The sequence below is a fragment of the Glandiceps talaboti genome, chromosome 15 (assembly GCF_964340395.1).
Source record: "Glandiceps talaboti chromosome 15, keGlaTala1.1, whole genome shotgun sequence".
In the NCBI taxonomy this organism is placed as follows: Eukaryota; Metazoa; Hemichordata; class Enteropneusta; family Spengelidae; genus Glandiceps; species Glandiceps talaboti.
Genome location: NC_135563.1, coordinates 949,159 through 970,000, shown reverse-complemented (window position 1 = coordinate 970,000; position 20,842 = coordinate 949,159). Strand labels below are relative to the sequence as shown.

At 36.6% G+C, this 20,842-nt stretch overlaps 2 protein-coding genes across 4 annotated transcripts in view; one reads left to right on the top strand and one right to left on the bottom strand.

Moving 5' to 3' along the window:
- The window catches only part of LOC144446135 (phosphatidylinositol 4-kinase type 2-alpha-like), a 57,373-nt gene extending 56,191 nt beyond the window's left edge, over positions 1 to 1,182 (bottom strand). Inside the window, exon 1 of the mRNA XM_078135854.1 lies at positions 302 to 1,182. Within this exon, the coding sequence (XP_077991980.1) occupies positions 302 to 655 (354 nt within the window). The 5' untranslated portion in view covers positions 656 to 1,182. The remainder of the gene's footprint in view (positions 1 to 301) is intronic.
- A 253-nt stretch (positions 1,183 to 1,435) lies between these two features.
- LOC144446825 (transcription elongation regulator 1-like) overlaps positions 1,436 to 20,842 on the top strand; it is a 32,348-nt gene continuing 12,941 nt past the window's right edge. For all 3 annotated transcript variants that reach the window (XM_078136665.1, XM_078136667.1, XM_078136666.1), the window contains exons 1-8: positions 1,436 to 1,567; positions 8,363 to 8,600; positions 8,927 to 9,082; positions 9,639 to 9,909; positions 12,523 to 12,654; positions 13,064 to 13,270; positions 17,684 to 17,757; positions 19,893 to 19,975. In XM_078136665.1, coding sequence (XP_077992791.1) covers positions 1,437 to 1,567; positions 8,363 to 8,600; positions 8,927 to 9,082; positions 9,639 to 9,909; positions 12,523 to 12,654; positions 13,064 to 13,270; positions 17,684 to 17,757; positions 19,893 to 19,975 — 1,292 coding nt within the window. In that variant the 5' untranslated portion in view covers position 1,436. The remainder of the gene's footprint in view (positions 1,568 to 8,362; positions 8,601 to 8,926; positions 9,083 to 9,638; positions 9,910 to 12,522; positions 12,655 to 13,063; positions 13,271 to 17,683; positions 17,758 to 19,892; positions 19,976 to 20,842) is intronic.

Below are 20,842 nucleotides of genomic sequence, written 5' to 3'. Positions count from 1 at the left end.
AGCGTTAATACAGATACATGTACATCCATCATTAAAAACACATTGAAATACAATTTTCGATTGAAATGGTCTGGAAAGTGGAATCATTTTTCGTTTAATAACTAGTGTTCTCTTTAAAACCCACAAATAATATCAAATCCATTGCCAACAATGTACGTAGTGTAAATTGCAATTTTCAAATTGTATAAATTGCAGAAATTAATGATGACTAATGTTTTCAAAAAATAACATGATTTGTGTATGACTTGTCTGAAGTTGTCAACTTGAGATGAACTAATTGGACACTCCATCTTGTACTCACCGTTCCTTCGAAATCCTTCACAAAATAACTACCGCTCGTGCCCTGTCGTATTCGTTCTGGATAAGTTCCACTTAAAATCGCATCTTCAGCTTTTCTAACAATATGTGTAAATTCGGGATCATCGGGAAAGACATTGTATTCGTCTTTGTCTGTTTCCATTTTCCCCCTGCGCTGTAATAGTGGCTGGTTCTCTCGAGTTCCCCGGGATGGTGATGGCAGGCTTGTCGTTTCCGGTCGGGGAGCGAAAGTGACGTCTGCCTGAGGATCTTGGTCCAATACTGATGGTAATGGGTGAGGTCGCTCTCCAGCAGACTCGCTGGTATAATCGTTCATGTTAATTTCTGTATCACTCATGGAAGAATTACCATACGAAAACTAATATCTATATTTAGTCGACAACGTTACGTATTACTAATACTATTAGTATTACGTTGCCAATCACAATTATAAACACACTTCCGTATTCGGTGTCGGGAAATGTTAGTAGACGGCACAATTAGCGCACCAGACGAAGTATTGCGCTCTTCAATTACGATGTTCCGGTCAAATCTTTTGTTTTTCTAAAGTCTGAGCGACAGAAAACAAGATAAATGCACCGTGACATGCACATTCAGTTGATGGGGTTATCAATATCAGACGGTGCAGAGGATTGATTGACAATCATGACACGACATACACCAGGACATCGAACAAAATAACTCAAAATATGTCTATCGTTACTGTTCTTACCTAGAATCTACACAAGTCTATACTATAGCAGTGCTTGATTTTTTACGTTAAGAATATTAGTGTCGCCTGTATCTTGTAGAAATAAAACTATGTCTACCGGTATCGTACATTTTTTTTCCGACCTGGTCGATTCCACGGAAGTTGCTGGTCACCGCAATGATCCAAGGGTAGTCATGGTTATGATTTAAGTCCTAAATTCGTTAAAAGTAAAAACGCGTATTTCTAAGTGAAAAGGTGCATTGCAAATTTATTTTCTATACTTAATATCAAAGTTCCAAAATATATCATAGAATAACCATAAAATTGATAAAAACAATTTAAAAACCGTATTTATTGTGAACGAAATCTGGTGCTCTAAAGTTTACAATATTATAGTCATGGGCCATTGATTTTGATACACTCGAACATGGCGGAAGACGAGAAGAAAGACAGCGTGGTAAGCGAAACAACACCTAATAGCAGCGGCGATCATGATAATAGCAACGCACAAACCGTGGCTTCTGGGCGAATATCACCAAGAGAGCGGTTAAAGCCAAGGTAATTCGTTCTTAATACCATATATTTATTATTTTTTCAAGCATCTGCTTTGCAAACTGCACTGCCCTCTGCCAACTCTAGTAGTATTTGTATTTGTAACTTTTGTTGAAAACGTAACATTGCTAGGTACATGTAGCATCATTTACCGAATCTGATATTTCCAAAATAAGAAAATCCTCTTTCTCCCTAGGGTGTATTTGTTTGTACACAACTAAGTACAAGTTGGTCCTCTTTCTCCAGGGTGTATTTTTTTGTACACAACTAAGTACAAGTTGGTCCTCTTTCTCCCTAGCGTGTACATGTATTTGTTTGTACAAAACTAAATACATGTACAAGTTCACAAAGTTGGTCCTCTTTCTCCCCAGGGTGCATTTGTTTGTACACAACTAAGTACAAGTTCGGAGAAAGAGGATATTATAAAAGTGTCCATGTTAAATAAGTAATTGTACTATTAGTATATGACAACTTTTCAAGGGGGAGATTCATAAAAAAAAATCATTATTTTGACCATTCTTGCGATTGTATGCTCTTTTGCCTCAATAAATATTTCTCTCTTCTTCTTGCAACAATTGAACAGGGTATGGTTTTGCAATTCCTCAAAAATCATGTAAAACAAACATAAGCAAAGGATTGTGTACCCAAACGTTTAAGAAGCCCAATTTTATCACTGTAGATTCACGATATTTGCATACAACTAAGACAACTGACAGAGGATTATGGAAAAATGTATCTACATTTGTATATAATGCATTTGGACAAACAAAGTAAAAACTCTCAAAGAATACCAACACTTACCCATGTCTCAGAAATTCACTGATGACCGAGTTCCGTACCGTCCCAAGATTTACTGCTCACATCCTCATATCAGATTCTTGTACTTTGACAAACTTGATGATTGTTGATACTTTTGTCATGGTCAAATGCGATCCGAAATGTTTCTTTCGCTTACTACAACATTCGAGGAGAGGGACTTCTGCAGATTGATGAAAATACATTCAATTCAAAAGACGAGAAATTCAAGAAACCTACATGTAGAATGCATCAAAATACTGTGGAAAGCGGTAATGCCGAAATGATAGTGTGAATTAGTAGCTGTTTAGTTTCAGAACCTCCCTGCATAGACCGTTGCATACTGTCAAAATCATTACATGTACATGTACATACAATGTACACATGTCAGGCATTCAGTATTTGGTCGTTGATCGTTACAGACATTTGAAAACACCAAAATCTTTATATACATGTAGATGACAAATTTTTTATCGTGGGTTACAGATTGGGCTGTGTTTTGACAGAATAAGGAAATCTCTGTTCAAAACAAACTTCACAAGTAGCATGTGCACGTAATATTCTTGGCAATATCACCTACAGCGGTCTGAGCAAGCTTTGTACTTTCAGAATACTTCGATACGATCTCGCATCTCCAATCTCGAGATGGGGTGCAAATATCTTTGATTTTCCTATTATTTTCCTACCATGCTCATTATAACAATATCGGTTAAGGCTGTTTTATGATTGACTAAACTTGTCATATTTCCAGAAAACAGTCAATATTCACAAGCATGTGCTCCTCTGAGGTAAACCGAATGGGTACGAGTATCACCCAAACTACATGTATGTATTTCAATTTTCAAAACAAACCTGTACCGATCGAGCTACAATAGTTTTGTATATCTATCTGCCTACCATGTCAGTCTATGTCATTAAATGAAGACTATTTTGTGATACTCCGTGATAGTGCCAATAGATATTGAACGTTATTTTTTCATCGGAAGATGAAGCCATTTTCAGATGCTGACATGATGCTGCCAAGACACAACAACTACATGTAACTAAAAGAAAATACTTTAATTTGTAGCAAGCTGAGTGGAAAGGTTATTAGTCCCCGCCGGACGAAGTTCGGGACGGGGACTTGTGGATTGCGTTCCGTATGTCCCTCCGTCCGTCCGCAGCCGCTTCTTGGAGATGCCTGGGCCAATTTTTTTCAAACTTGGTACAGGGGCAACATACAATGGCATACATATGCACATCAATTTGTTTCATGATATGATCCAATATGGCCGCCTAGCAGCCATTTTGTATGCAAATTTTCCCTGTCTAAAGCCATAACTCAGACATGCTTGTACAGATCTCATTCAAAGTTGGTATTAGGACAGTGTTCTATGACATACATGTGCATATCCATTTTCATCGTGATACGATCCAATATGGCTTCCTGGCAGCCATTTTGTTTGCGAATTTTCCATGTCCAAAGCCATAACTCAGACATGCTTGAACACATCTCATTCAGAGTTGGTATTAGGACAGTGTTCTATGACATACATGTGCATATTCATTGTTGTTATGATACGATCCAATATGGCCGCCTGGCAGCCATTTTGTTTGCGATTTTTCTATGTCCAAAGCCATAACTTTGTGCATACAAATGTACATGTGCATATCAATGTGCATACATGTGCATATCCACACATACATGTGCATATCCATTTTCGTCGTGATACAATCCCCCATACCCGACCCATCCTTTATTGTTGTAGGCATGTTCCATGTCCAACAAACAGACACAACACATCTAAGTCTGTTTGATTTAGGTTCACAAGTGTTGTTGTATAGCGTAGAATGCCTGCCAAAATTCGAAAAATACAATACTGCAATGACTATATACAATACTACAATGACTATATGCGATATGACTACATGCGATGTGACTACATGCGATATGACTACATGAAATGACTACATGCGATATGACTACATTAGGTGACTACATGCGATGTGACTACATGAGATGACTATATGCAATATGACTACATGAGGTGACTACATGCGATATGACTACATGAGGTGACTACATGCGATATGACTACATGAGATGACTATATGCAATATGACTACATGAGGTGACTACATGCGATGTGACTACATGAGATGACTACATGCGATATGACTACATGAGATGACTAGATACGATATGACTACATGAGGTGACTACATGCGATATCAGGGCTCGAAATTTGCGGTAGTCCCGCGTCCACAGACTACCAATGTTTGTCTCTGGGCTACCATATTTTGTGAGTGGTAGCCCAATTGGGCTACTAAGTTTTGAATGAAACTGTGACAGCCTGACTTTGACACCTTCCCGGGCCGGGGGCCTCCGAGGTCGCAGTCCTGTGGGATGTGTTCTCGCCAAAATTAGCGTCAATATCAATGCGTCTTTTCCAAATTTGCATCCACACTACATGTATATCAAATGTACACGAAATACATGTACACTGTACACGTCATTCTTCCGTTCATCGTATACACAGCTTGTACTTCCAAAATGTCACAACAAAACATTTATATGCAACAATATTCTGTATAGCGATTTAATGTTATCTTTCTGTACTTTCAATTTTCCATGGTAATCACTCTGGAAATATGCTCTCCGGCCCGGGCCCTTCCGGCTCTGCTCGGAGTCAGAGTACACTCTCGGTACAGCACTGCAGTAACTAAATTCCATCACATGAATAACAGCTTTAACTTCCAACTTGACAGAGACACAGTTGTAATAGTGTTTGATAAAATTTTATGCTGCTGATGAGAACTGTTAACTTGGTATACACCTACAGATTTGTTTATTCTTGAACGATGCCTAAAACATTCTGTGTGTAAACCACGCTCGCGCAACCCCTGAGAGCATGCAGTGGTAAATGGTAAATTCACGTAATGCATTCGATCTAGTAGTAGTAGCAAAGCTCAAAAGAACGTTGAAGTTTTAGTGAGAATGAAATGGTGACATGATGATTTGAATTTATCTGAGTGAAGTTTTCAGCATGGACCGTCTGCTGATGTGGTCTTATATTATCTCGTCGCCCATGAATGGAAGGGGCTTTGCCGTAATGGCCGTCATGTATTGATACAAATCATGTCTAACCCGTCTGTTAATAAGTAACCAATCACGTGGATAGATAATGATAACAGCACATAGTTTCTAAACTACCCAAGACATAGTTTCCACATCAGGAAATGGCCATGGGGCATATGAAACTGTTTATACGTTTTCCATACGTTGAATCATATTCAAATTTTATTATCATATTCGAATTCAATACATCATCATATAGTTACATATATACACAAACACCATTAATTTAGGAATGCATGCATATGGGCTACCAGTCACTGGTCTTGGGCTACCAAATTTAAAAGATGGTAGCCCACCTGGACTACCAAGAAAAAAAACGAATTTCGAGCCCAGGATATGACTACATGCGACATGACTACATGAGATGACCATATGCAATACTGTGATGCGAGATGATGACATGATATGCGGCGATTTTGTAATGACGTTATGCCATTCGTAGATTATTCAATACGCATAATACGAGTATTAATATGAAACAGGCTAGGGAGTACTCCTCAGCATGTTGCACATGGTAAGAGATGGACCATTTGATATCCTGGGGGAGGGGGGGGGGGCTTGGAAGATTTCAGGGGAAAAAAGATGCCAAATGGATTTGCTTGAAAAAAAATCCAGATATGAGAGGGTGATGGAAAAAAATGATGGACCACTGCTGCTAGAAAAAACACATGTCAGGGACCAGTCAGTTTCGTTAGCCTGTGGTACATATATATATTTGTTCTTGTCTCTGTTTCTTTCATAAATGGTTTAAATATTACTTCATGTAAGGGTTCAAACATAACTATACATAAAATTATACATATAATACATGTATTACCTAGCTACAACACTAGTTACAGACCATGCCATGTAAGTGTTTGGCTGTTTCACAATCAGTGCTTCACTCATCTTACACTTTGGGGCAAAAGTGAACTTGAAGGTTTTGTAATGGTAACCTTCATACTATTGGATAGTTTATAAAAGAACTTGATCTAAATTGTTCTAGTCTCTTCAGTATGAATTTGTCAAAAGGGATGATATACTTCTATTTCAGACACTACATGTATCGACACCACAACTCAAATTCAAGTTTATATTGTACACTAGGTATGACCTCCTAAAGTGCTCTCACACATCAGTAACTTTACTATACATGCAATATCAATGCCCCTATACTAATGTTACAGGCCCACTTTTATAACATGGAAAACTTATGTAAAAAATTATATTTACTTTAGCTTTTCGATGCTTGGCAATATATATCTCAGCGGCTATGAATAACCTAAAAATTGCCTAAATAGAAACAAAAAACTGCAGATCTGGCAGGGGGGTGCCTTGGACTAACAGCCAAATTCAGTATGGATGTACCGTGACTTCATTGTAACAGCCAAATTCAGTATGGATGTACCGTGACTTCATTGTAACAGCCAAATTCAGTATGGATGTACCATGACTTCATTGTAACAGCCAAATTCAGTATGGATGTTATCATGTAGCATGACTTCATTGTAACAGCCAAATTCAGTGTGGATGTACCGTGACTTCATTGTAACAAGGCATCATTTACACATACTTGTACATTGTATCGTTCCTCATGGTACATACATGTGAGCTTATATTTTAGGCAAAATTTCCCTTTTTGGATTTAAAGTTCTGATGGAGTGTACGTATATTGTACAGATGTAAGCAGACAGCAATTTTTTGCTATTATATGAGAATGCATAAAATCATGTACATGTACATGTACATGTACATGTACATGTAGATGTATGATTTAGGTTACCCCTTTCATCACACGTTCAAAGTATCATTTTTGGACGAAATATTAACATGGTTTAGAAAGTGGACATATTACGACATGTACATGTAGTTACGAAATTTCCCGTGTTTAATTCAATTGCTTGAATATTGTTATTCCGAAATTCAAAACTAAACATTTGTATCTGGAAATGCAGACGGGAAAACTGAAGTTTAGACACATGGGTCCACTATCGATAGCACCATGGATCCACCTCCAAACAAATTAGCATCATAATAACCTTGAACTTGCATTTGGCCATGTGCAGTGTGATCTTGTGTATCAAATTCCAGTCAAACGACCTTGATTTGCTGTGTTTCTACAATGCTACAACTTGTTATACAAAACAACAGTTAGAATGACTGAGGACTCATTTTTTCCACCGCTTGGTAATAATTTTATTGCATGACATGCTGTGAAATCTTCTGCAAGTCAAATTTTATGTAGATATGACAAAACTAAATTTCCACAACTGCCACGTCAATTAACACTACCTCCATTTTTCCAGACCCACTTAAAATAGCTAGAGTAATTCCCATTTATAAAAAAGGTTCTCTTGATACAGGTAATTATTGGCCTATTTCCATACTTCCTCAGCTTAGTAAGATTTTCAAGAGAGTGGTTTACAGACAGCTTATTTCTTTTTTAGCCAAAAATTCACTGATTTATTCTCACCAATATGGTTTCAGGAAAAATGATGGCACAAAACTAGCCTTTAATAACTTGCTTGAAGCAATTTTACAGAAAGCTGCAGGGGTTAAAATTTCTACTCAAAATCCACTAGTCCTGCTCGGAAATCATACAACATGTACATGTGATGTACAGTTACATGTCTTCATGTGGTTACTACAATGTGCTTACATACAAACTTACATGTAGATATATCTCATAACAGACACATCAGACACTATGTGCATATTTATAACCAATACATGTATGAGTTTGAAGGAGAAATTAGATGCCATATTTTGAAAATCATTTGTACAATTTAACAAAAAACTGAATGGTACTGGTTGCAGTAGTATACATTGTACATGTACTACTGTACAAATGTACTAGGAGTTTCATCATACATGTATTACATTGTACCATATTGTATTGTATTGTTTAGACCACCACTACCACAGCCATTCTTTGGTAGGATGCCAGGAATGCCAAGAATGAGAGGGCCACCACCTGGACCGCCGGGTATGAGACCCCCTCCCATTTTTCGTGGCCCACCAATGGGTGGTATGATGCGTGGTCCACCACCTGGAAGACCACCATATGGCAGACCACCATTTGATCCTTCTATGCCACCAATGCCACCACCACCAACTGGATTACCACCACCATTCCATCCTATGCAGGTAGGAATACAAAATGTACTACACAAAATGTTGCTGGCTGATGATGGTCTGTGACCATCTTGTTTTCTTTACATCCTGTAGAAGAATTTAAAAGCCCATGATTCAATCCGAGGTTCCTGCAATAATGCTACCTTACATGTACGTGTATTAATGGACTCATTATATTTTCTCTGAAATTATAAAGTTGACAATTCTATAACATTTGTAGTGACTATATATAGTTCATGTAACACACGATAGAAGTACTTGTGTTGTTGGTGACTGTTGTAATTAGCAGCAATCAAGCAATCACTTCACATCTACATACCTCTTTTTCTTTATACCAGAGACCACTAGTACCTCCCCCACCCATGCCAGTACCTGGTCAAATGCTACCACAAACAACCCTGCCAACACATCCAGTCACTGCTGCAGCTACTGTAGCAGCAGCTGCAGCACAGGCACCAGATATCTGGGTTGAAAATAAAACACCAGAAGGGAAGGTATGTTTTTGAAACAATAATGTTTTGACTTATGAAATTAAAATCTGACTTTAAACATTTTACTCTAATACAAAGTTGAAGGTTACCTGTACACATTATCTATAGCAATGTTAACAAATATGTAAATGGTACCTGGCACATCCACTTTGTAAATTGTATGTGCTATGATGTTAACCAAAAAGACACAGATACATGTACGGTATTACAATTAGTACCAACAATAGATTTAAAATATTAGTGCTTCAAAGTAGTGGCAGTGTAATAAAAGCTAAAACATCTATGTTTAAAGATACATGTATCAATACTTTGTCATTGGAGTTTTGAATTCTCTAGGTTGGTTTCTTTCTTTGTTGTTGGCAGTCAAGCACTTCATGGTAATGTACATTGTGTTTGCTAAGGTTGTTAACAAGAATCATCAAAGTATCATTATGACTGTAGTTTGATAAACAGCCAGGTGCTACTACAGAAGGGGGAAAGCTCCCAACACATGTTATTCTGAAAGCTACAGTACATGTATACATTGACAAATAACTATATTTTCATCTTTGCTTTTCAGACTTATTTCTATAATGCTCGTACTAGAGAATCCACATGGACCAAACCTGAGAATGTTAAAATTATCCAACAGTCAGAGTTACAGGCCTTGGCAGCATCAGGAAACACAGCAGTTTTAACAGGACAAAGTACATCAACATCAACAAGTACAACAACAACCACAACAGCAACTTCTGCAACAAGTACTGCAGTAAGCCCAACTGTGGCCAACAGTGCAACTGCAACAAGTACACCTGCTTCATCTGTTATTATGCATACAACAACTGCCACAGGTACTAGTCCTGATTTATTAGTGTCTCCACCAAATCGTTGTGACAGCTTATAATGCTAATATTTAGACATATCATTAAGAATGTACATGTAAGTGTGTGTGCAGAATGTGATTCATTCATTTGCTGAGGAGCACTATTCATAATCGCCAAATAACACACCAATGACTAGCAACAAATTTGGTCTTGCTTGTATGGATGTAGACTATAGAATTTACTGTGACCATTAATCATTACAAATGTACCTCACTTAGCAAGTTACTTTGACATAAATGCAGTGTTTTTTCTTAAGGCTGGTAACCGGGTAAGCCGGTAAATGTTACCGGGGCTCCCCAATATTGGAGTTCCCCACTAGTGTGGCCCTGAAATGACGGAAAACATGGTGTTTTAACTAAAATGAAGCAAGTTAGCTTCATAAAATATCTTCAGTATGATGATAATATTTTTTTGGAAAAACAGTGCAGAGTCCAATTGTAGGTTTTGCTTTCCGCCATACATTGTAGTACTGAGAGTCAATTAGTACCTCCGGCCAGATAATGAAAAGCAGAAGAAAAAAATAGGGTGACCCTAATAAATTGAAGTACGTCAGACAACAATTTAGCATTTCATGATCATCTGATTTTCTAAATTTTACAGTTGAAGAAAGATCAATACAGGCGATCACGAGTAAAAATACCCAATACCATACTGAACTTCAGGCTCCTTTACTTAGTTGAAGTTTTTGCTACACTGTGAACATTTTATTGTTACATATTCAAACAATGCGAATCTCGTTGTTGTATTCAGAATTGAAACCATTTTCAAAAGAAATACGATACTAACAGTTACTGTATGATACAAAATCAAGACGATGTAAACTCGTAGTTTATATACTTCGAGGTAGTTTGTATTTTACAAATAATGTGCAATGTTACGGATGGGCTTGTTTTTGGAAAACTTTGGTACTATCGCTATTTAACATTTAACATTTATTTCATTTCTAAAGCGCTTCCTCTATTTAAAAGAAAATATTCAAAAGCTCTGCACAATCGCTATATGGGAGGTATAGAGGGAAATATTTGAAGGATAGTGTTATTTAACGTTACCTAATTCATAACTGGACTACTAAACTGAGGATTTTTTGCTTCATTTTATCTGTAAATTAAAAATAAATGCAGTGATGGTGACTGCCAGTACCAATAGTGAAAATATGGCCTGCACTTTCTGAGGATTTTTGTATCCTACAAGTTCAGTGTTCTAAATTGTAGAGAGAATGAATGATTTCTAACTCAGTAGAGTGGGTAGCGGTACTGATGTCATGAGAGGGATGTGAACCAACCTTTGTGCTACATGCAATTTAATGTTAATGACAAGAGTTATTTATGGTCATTTTCCATTAGGAATTGTTATTACAGTGGTATCATAGTATGACGCAATCACATGAAAGAAAATAATGAAATATCTATGTATACTGTTGTATTGACTATTGAATATACACCTAAGCCAACCCATTGAAAGCAGTGATATGTTGATGGTTTATGAACTATATTCAATAAATTCATGCACTAATGTTCTACATATCCCTCAAGCTAAAGCATGCAAAATTCAAGTACTGTGAGTGGACTATTTAAAGTCAGACTTAGACTGCCCTAACACTTTCACACAGTACTTTTGGTCTGGGCTATAATTTAGAGCAGTCCTGGAGTGGACTATTAAAAGTCAGACTGCCCTAACACTTTCACACAGTAATTTTGGTCTGGGCTATAACTTAGAGCAGTCCTGGAGTGGACTATTAAAAGTCAGACTTAGACTGCCCTAACACTTTCACACAGTAATTTTGGTCTGGACTATAACTTAGAGCAGCCCTGGAGTGGACTATTTCTGCAAGTGTGAAGCCCCTAACACACACACACACACACACACACACACACACACACACACACACACACACACACACATACAGAAGCATAACATAACCTCCATTACAGGAGGTAAAAAGGGACAAACTTGCACAAAAAGTTAACGAGGCACAATGTACTTTACAAAGATATCCAATTGAATTAGTTACCAATGTGACACCTGTGACTTTACCAAAACCGCAAGTTACCGAGGCATGACTAATTTGCCCATTGGCAGTATGGCAGGCAGGCCCAGGAAGTTCAAAGTCAGACAGAATGTTGAGAACTTACTTCAGGTTATCTTGAATTCTCTTCCAGTTTCACTATACGGTCATGTAAACGTTGTTGTTGCACTTGCATATCACTAAGCATACCATGAATTTTGATAAGACTGGATGATATGTCATCTTTTTCCAATTGTTCTGCCATAACGGCACCAGTGAAGGTGCACTGAACAAAGATAACCAGGTGATGTCATAACTAATGTGATATCACCCACTTATCATTAGTTTCTATAAGAATTTGTATGACTACAGTCAACTGTATTGTAGTTCTGCCAGAGACTACTGATGCTTAGACATGTTTCCATAAGTAATAAAAAATAAAAATAAGGAACTTTTTATTTTGAAACAAAAGTAATGAAAACTATGACCATATTATTCTAAATACAAGTGATATGAATGCCTACATTACATAACAACCCAAGTGAACTGATTGTTGCTTTGTTGTTTCTTCTTAGTTTCATCTTCAATGCCACCACAACCAATTCCACCACCAGTCATGCCAGGAATTCCTGGGATGCCAATGTTGCCGCCATTTAGGGTTCCTATCCCAGGAATGCCATTACCAGCACTGCCTATACCAATGCCAGGTATGGTTGATTTCAACAATTGTATTCAAACACAAAATATGATTCATTACTAGAAGAATTAATAGCCACCCTTAGACAATGCAGACCTCAATGTCCAAAGTGATAACACTGTAACAGATTTGATGATCAATGAACAATAATTATATGGCCCTGAAGTCACCTTCACCAGAATATTAGTCTACTTTCATTTGGTGAGATCTCCAAAAATATGTTTGTAATAAATTGCACCAACATTTATTCAGTTTTAATGTTTTAAGTTGCAATATGATACAATATGACAAAAAGAAAGCTAGGCATAAACAGTCTTTGATAAAGAGCTATAAATACAAGGTCATATAATATGTACTTGTCATTTGTGAATTACAATGTAGTGGCTGAAAAGTTTGATATGTGATTGTTGATATGACAGGAATGATGCCACCTATGATACCTTCAGTTACATTACCATCTACTCCACTTGCTGTTACGCCACAAGTTGTGAGGCCAGCTAAACCTGTCAGTGAATGGTCTGAACATAAGAATGCTGATGGTAGAACATACTACTACAACTCACGTACTATGGAATCTACCTGGGAAAAACCTAAAGAGTTGGCTGATAAAGACAAGTCATCTGATGGTGAGTTTGTCACTGTATTCCAGATACAGTAGTCTTGTTTCACTATTCCAGATACAGTGGTCTTGTTTTGTAATCAGGATCATGTACATGTACATTTGTTCTGATATTCAGATATTTTTATCACAACTAGACTGATGTCCATAGTGCTATAGGCATGGTGTGGTGTGTGTGAGTGTGTCTGTGTATGTATTTGTGTGTGTGTGTGTGTGTGTGTGTGTGTGTGTGTGTGTGTGTGTGTGTGTGTGTGTGTGTGTGTAGATGACTTAAACTTAAAAAGCACCAGACTGATTCACTCTAGGTATTTGGTAGGGACATTGCTTGTGGTGCCTTCTTCGGAATTTGTTTAACCCTTTTACCACCGATTCCCACTACAGCGGGAACGCTCTAGGGCGCCCACCGACTCCCTCTACAGCGGGAACGCCAAAGGTCATTCAACTACTACGACGTTCAAACTGTTTAACGGCAGCTATTGCTGCAAAACTTGCTGCCATAACTAGTTCCACACATGCGTATTAGCCTTGTTTATATAGTGTGCCATTTTGAACACATGTTAGTGGATGGTTTTCTAACACGATTGGAAAGACGAGCGATCGTAATTTTTGTGTGCGTTTTCCGCCAGAAAGATCGAATTGCAACAGCGTGGAAGTAATTAACGGTTCACGTAGCATCTCCTACGATGTCATTTTGACAACTGTCCTGAGAAATTTCCACTGAATTTTTACTCAAAAACATTGTTGAATACATCAGGTCAGTTGTGGGAACGATATAGGCTTCAGAACTACCAAGAGGGCAGAGTGATCTACCGGCGGGGAATTCACCGTTGCCGTAGTGAAAGTTGGCAAATTGCGTAACTTGTTGACCCGTAGCATTCGCCCATACTATGGCCTTGGGGCCAGTATTTAGCTCCAAAAGTAATTATTTTGGTCATATTTCTTTGTGGTAATGTTCAATAATGAATAATACTCATACAAGTTCAATTTATACTGGTCAGTGGTACAATGTGGGCGGTAGATTACACACAATCTGACGATTTTCCGATCACATTTTTTGAATGCGTTTTTTAACAGTAAAATTCAAATTTCAACATGGCCACATCCAAAATTGTCTACCCTAACATCGTTTGCGATGTAAATAACGACTCTGTTCATGAAAAATTCTGTTTAATTTTGACTTTGATGGCATTTATGAATGAAAGGAGATGGCTGTGTGAACTCCATGTACTCAATGTGACGAAAACATTACCGCGGCGTGGGTTCAAATTACAGACTGCATATTTCTGTTGGTCGGTATGTGCATCGGCAAATAAAGCCATTTTGCCCATCCGATTTTGGCGCCAATGCTACTGACTTACGGTCATTTTTTGCCGATTTCTGGCATAAATTGAGAAATAATTTTTTGTTGCTCTGCTCAATAATGACAATTAATGAATTATATTTACAAAAACCAACTTTTCAAAAGGTATCAAGGTGACAACTTTAGATATTTTAAGACACTTTCATTGCCGGTGCGGCACCGTCTGTTGCGTCATAATCGGATTAGTGAGCCGTTAATTAATTTCGTTCAAATTTTTATGACTCAAAATGTCATTTTCTGCCAAATTTTCGCCAATTTTGACAATTTAACCAGTAAAGAGACGTTTTGTAGGAACATAAATGTTGGTATTTTTTAATTTTATTTGTAATATAAATATTTTGTTAATTTGTGATATGTCAATAAATAAACGACTCGTGTTTGTTTTATTCATATTTTATTACTTTAATTCATATTTCGGTTATGTTTGTGGAATTTGAATGCATGTATTTGCAAGTGTGATGTAGAGAATTTATTTTCCAATGAAATGATATCTCATTTTTTTAAAATGAGCAACTCTAAGTATTTTTATATCAATTTGATTACATAACACTCACTCTCACCTGGTGGTCAGTGAGGGGGGTGGTGGAGAACAAACATTCCCAGGGGGCAATTGGTGGTGAAAAGGTTAAAGCATAATGATCGCATGACAGGTGTGGGATTTTGATAAAAAAATGTCATTTTTGGTATAAAAATTAAACTCAAAAACTAATGGGCAAATTTGAATAAAATGCATGCATTCTGGCAGCAAACTTGCCCTTAGTATCGAAAGATTTATATTTTAAAAAAGAGAGAAGAATTTTAATTTTGATATGGATTTTGATATGATATGGATTTATCTTGGTGAATTCTCCAGCTAGAATTTTCGGTAGAAAGCTGATGATTTCACCTGGGAGCTCATGCATGCTTTCAGAAACAGAAATACGTGCAAGTATTGAAAAAAGTAAAAACAAGATTTTCAATTTTGAAATAGTGAAGAGATGGTATGAAGTTATGTAGGCGAAATCTCCAGCATAATTGCCTGCAGATGCGATCTTACGGCCAACCACCACACATGTAATAATAGGAAGCTTTTATAGAAAGTTGTAGCATAGATCTCACGGTGGGCGTGTTTAAGGCCAAGAAAAAAAATTGTTTTCTGGTGAGTTTGCATCACTTCACCTAGATCTTTTTTCTTATGTTTGTCCAGCCAATGCAGACTGCAGATCCAAGTGAAAACAAAAATAATTCTTCCTACATTAATTGCTACTTCAGGGAAGAGAACTGCAGAACTAATCATGAACAATTAAAAAAAAAATCACGTCGTCACACCACTTTAGGCAACGTTTCCTGACCAGAAACGAAAACTTTCTTTTGTGTGGCCACCTCGTCTAATTACCGCAAAATGTCAGTATCTTATTAAAACTGAAAGCTCTATCAATAATGATTTCAGGACAGATGTGCTTAGGTATCGCAAATATATTGAATTTGAAGCGTGCACTCTTTGAGATATTGCCCTAATTACCGAAAACCATTAATTATGCAAATTGCTCATTAAATATTCTTGGAATGTTTACCAAAACCTAATCAGTTTTTGCCATTACCCTACGGAACATGTCTACCAAATTTCATTCGAATTGATGCAGCCGTTTTTTAGAAAATTGTGATACGAACACACACACAGACATTTCAACCCCTAATACATCTCCGTCCTTACGGAAAGAAAAAATGTCAATTTTGGTCAAAAACTTATATCTTGAAACTGCATGATCCATGGGATTGAAACTTGGTGGGAATGTTTCTGGAGGTGTTATTCTGCAGTTATTGTTAAAAAAAAAACATTTTGACACATTTGGCCCTAGTAACCATAACCACACCCTTAGCAACAGTGAAAGGACGATGCATATTACAAAGATATCAACAGGGATGGGTTGGTAAATGAATGCACGTTCAAAAATGTATGCAAATATGCCTAGTAACAAGACCATGCCAATAGCAACAGATATGGTGGTTTACTGCAAAGATGGAAAGTGAGAAGGGCATACAAGTTCCTAAGATTCCAAAAATGTTTGCAAATATGCCTAGCAACAAGGCCAAACCCATTTCAACAACTAAATACAGTTGTGCTACAATGCAATTGGCACTATTTTTCAACTGTGGAGAACACTGATGTAACACGTGCATGTTAGTGGCACTTGAAGTATCCCTCCTTGAGGTTTGCTGGGAAACGTTCTCGGAGTTCTAACAAAGTCTGTCTGTCTGTCTTGTGGATGATGCAAATGATCTTGATATTGAACTTTACCTCTCAGACAACTGGGGATGGAATTTGTTATGATTCTAAAAGTGTTAGTGTGTAAATTGTGAGTGTGTCATGCTTACTTTAGTGGTCCTATCAACCATGCCCACGTCCTTAGCAACAGTCAAATGATAGGGTTTATTGAAAATATAACAGGGATGTGTATATATGGAAAATATGCAAATGTCCATAGCAACAAGTAAACGATGTATAATGCCAATATAACACCAGTAAAAGAAAGGCAAATGAATAAAAATGTATGCAGATATGCTTGGCAACAAGACCATGCCCATAGCAACAGTTAAACAATGGCATATATTGCGGATGTATGTATAACACCATTGATGTGTAGGGATGGGAAAAAATCTACAAAAAATGTAGGCAAATATGCCTATTATATAGCAACAAGACCACATAATCATAGTAGAAAATTACAAGTTTACTCTCAACGGTTTTAGCGACAATGCCATTGGGGGATTTGGCACTTTCATTAGAAATACATGGTACATTATTTTTAGCACTATAGAATGTTATATGAGATAGGATTTAAAAATCTTGTCCTTGATACTTTGTACAGTGATAGCGTATGTAACTGTCTATCAAAAACCTAATATTCATGATATCATAGTCACTAGTATTCACATATAGGTCCTGTACTATCCCAGACTAGCAAGTGTGCACTTAACTTATTTAGGTGGAACCCAGACACAATTTCATATGTTCCTGAAATGCCATTAAAATAAATATTGAAAGTTTGATTTGTGAAACTTAATAGTGTTCTTTCACAGAAAAAGATAAGAACAAGGAAGAACCAGAGAAAATGGAAGTAGATGAAAAAGAAAGCAAAAAAGAAGAAAACAAGGTGAGACTTGTCAGATATTAGACTTGAATACTGCTGTTGTGATTCAAAAATGATGTAGACTGTTTTGATGAGCCAATCCTTCATGGTTTTTACTTTTATGCTTTGTTTTGCAGTCATTGCTAGTTCCTGAATTTCATATTTCTTGCATTAGTACCACAGTCATTGCTAGTTCCTGAATTTCATATTTCTTGCATTAGTACCACAGTCATTGCTAGTTCCTGAATTTCATATTTCTTGCATTAGTACTACAGTCATTGCTAGTTCCTGAATTTCATATTTCTTGCATTAGTACTGCAGTCATTGCTAGTTCCTGAATTTCATATTTCTTGCATTAGTACTACAGTCATTGCTAGTTCCTGAATTTCATATTTCTTGCATTAGTACTACAGTCATTGCTAGTTCCTGAATTTCATATTTCTTGCATTAGTACTGCAGTCATTGCTAGTTCCTGAATTTCATATTTCTTGCATTAGTTCCACAATCATTGCTAGTTCCCGGATTTCATATTTTTTGCATTAATACTGCAGTCATTGCTAGTTCCTAATTTCATATTTGTCTTGCATTAGTACTACAGTCATTGCTAGTTCCTAATTTCATATTTCTTGCATTAGTACTGCAGTCATTGTTAGTTCCCGGATTTCATATTTGTCTTGCATTAGTACCACAATCATTGCTAGTTCCCGGATTTCATATTTCCGCATTAGTACCACAGTCATTGCTAGTTCCTGAATTTCATATTTCTTGCATTAGTACCACAGTCATTGCAAGTTCCTGAATTTCATATTTCATGCATTAGTACTGTAGTCATTGTTAGTTCCCGGATTTCATATTTCTTGCATTAGTACCACAGTCATTGCTAGTTCCCTGATTTCATATTTCTTGCATTAGTACTGCAGTCATTGCTAGTTCCTGAATTTCATATTTCTTGCATTAGTACTACAGTCATTGCAAGTTCCTGAATGTCATATTTCATGCATTAGTACTGTAGTCATTGCTAGTTCCTGAATTTCATATTTGTCTTCGATTAGTACTACAGTCATTGCTAGTTCCTGAATTTCATATTTCTTGCATTAGTACTACAGTCATTGCTAGTTCCTGAATTTCATATTTCTTGCATTAGTACCACAGTCATTGCTAGTTCCTGAATTTCATATTTGTCTTGCATTAGTACCACAATCATTGCTAGTTCCCGGATTTCATATTTCGTGCATTAGTACTGCAGTCATTGCTAGTTCCTGAATTTCATATTTCGTGCATTAGTACTGCAGTCATTGCTAGTTCCTGAATTTCATATTTCTTGCATTAGTACCACAATCATTGCTAGTTCCTGAATTTCATATTTCTTGCATTAGTACTACAGTCATTGCTAGTTCCTAATTTCATATTTCTTGCATTAGTACTGCAGTCATTGTTAGTTCCTGAATTTCATATTTCTTGCATTAGTACTACAGTCATTGCTAGTTCCTAATTTCATATTTCTTGCATTAGTACTGCAGTCATTGTTAGTTCCTGAATTTCATATTTCTTGCATTAGTACTACAGTCATTGCTAGTTTCTGAGTTTCATATTTCTTGAATTAATACTAGTCATTGCTAGTTCCTGAATTTCATATTTCTTGCATTAGTACTGCAGTCATTGTTAGTTCCTGAATTTCATATTTCTTGAATTAGTACTGCAGTCATTGCTAGTTTCTGAATTTCATATTTCTTGCATTAGTACTACAGTCATTGCTAGTTCCTGGATTTCATATTTCTTGCATTAGTACTGCAGTCATTGCTAGTTTCTGAATTTCATATTTCTTGCATTACTACTACAGTCATTGCTAGTTCCTGAATTTCATATTTCTTGCATTAGTACTACAGTCATTGTTAGTTCCTGAATTTCATATTTAGTGCATTAGTACTACAGTCATTGCTAGTTCCTGAATTTCATATTTCTTGCATTAGTACTACAGTCATTGCTAGTTTCTGAGTTTCATATTTTTTGCATTAGTACTGCAGTCATTGCTAGTTCCTGGATTTCATATTTCTTGAATGTACTGCAGTCATTGCTAGTTACATACTTCTTATGCTGCATAAATGATGGCTGATGGCTGTTCCCTTCCTCCTAATGAAAGATGTTCTGTTTTCTTCTAGGAAGCTGAAGAGAGTGATAAAGAAGATAAAGATACTGATAAATCTAAACCTATACAGAGTAAAGCCGTCCCTGGTACACCCTGGTAAGACATCCGAGTCTATTTATTAAATCATTTTTTCCAAAATAGCAATTCATTAATATCATATCCAATCTCAATATTATGTGATGTCCCTTTTCCCCAAATTTAACTTTACTTTCATTGAGTCCCAAACACATACATGTACTTTGCCACCACTGTGAAATTAATGTTTGTCCGAAACCAAATTTCTGTATGGCCCAACAGTTTTGCAGAGTTACAGCAACTTGTTGGCCCTTATGACCAATTGTAATTTGAAGTTCATGAATAACATTTATTTAATGATAGCCATCCAAATTTTATCAACATCAATATGACCTTGTGTTGCCTGTTTTAAGCTTACCAACTTGTCAGTAAGTCAAATTGACTTGTTGTGAGTCAGAGCATTGTTGATATTAAGTTTATAGTCATGTAGCATACAACAATTACTACCGATATATGTTAGAACATAAGTGGTGATTGAATTTCTCTCATTTTTGTCTTGCCTAATCAACTTATCAAGACATTCATTTTAGGCATGCATGTGCTGCTGCTTCAGGCAGTGAGGAAAGAGAGAACTGTGATCTCATTGAGATTGCAGGTAATATGAGAAATGATTCATTAATCCACATTTTGTGCAATCTTTGTGTATTTGTGTATCATGCATTGTGAATAACAAAAGATTATATAAATGAAATAAGTTATTGTACTTAATATTCATAATGTTCTCATTCTATTACAGCAAAAGACAATGAGTCGAATCATGTTAAAGTTCAAAATTGTTTGATCATTATGGATGAGGAATGGGGTTGACCTGTAGATACAGGTCACAAACTGCATTGAGAAAGGACCGGCAGTTTCCTGTCAGTCCTTATGACCAAGTCATTTTCCCTT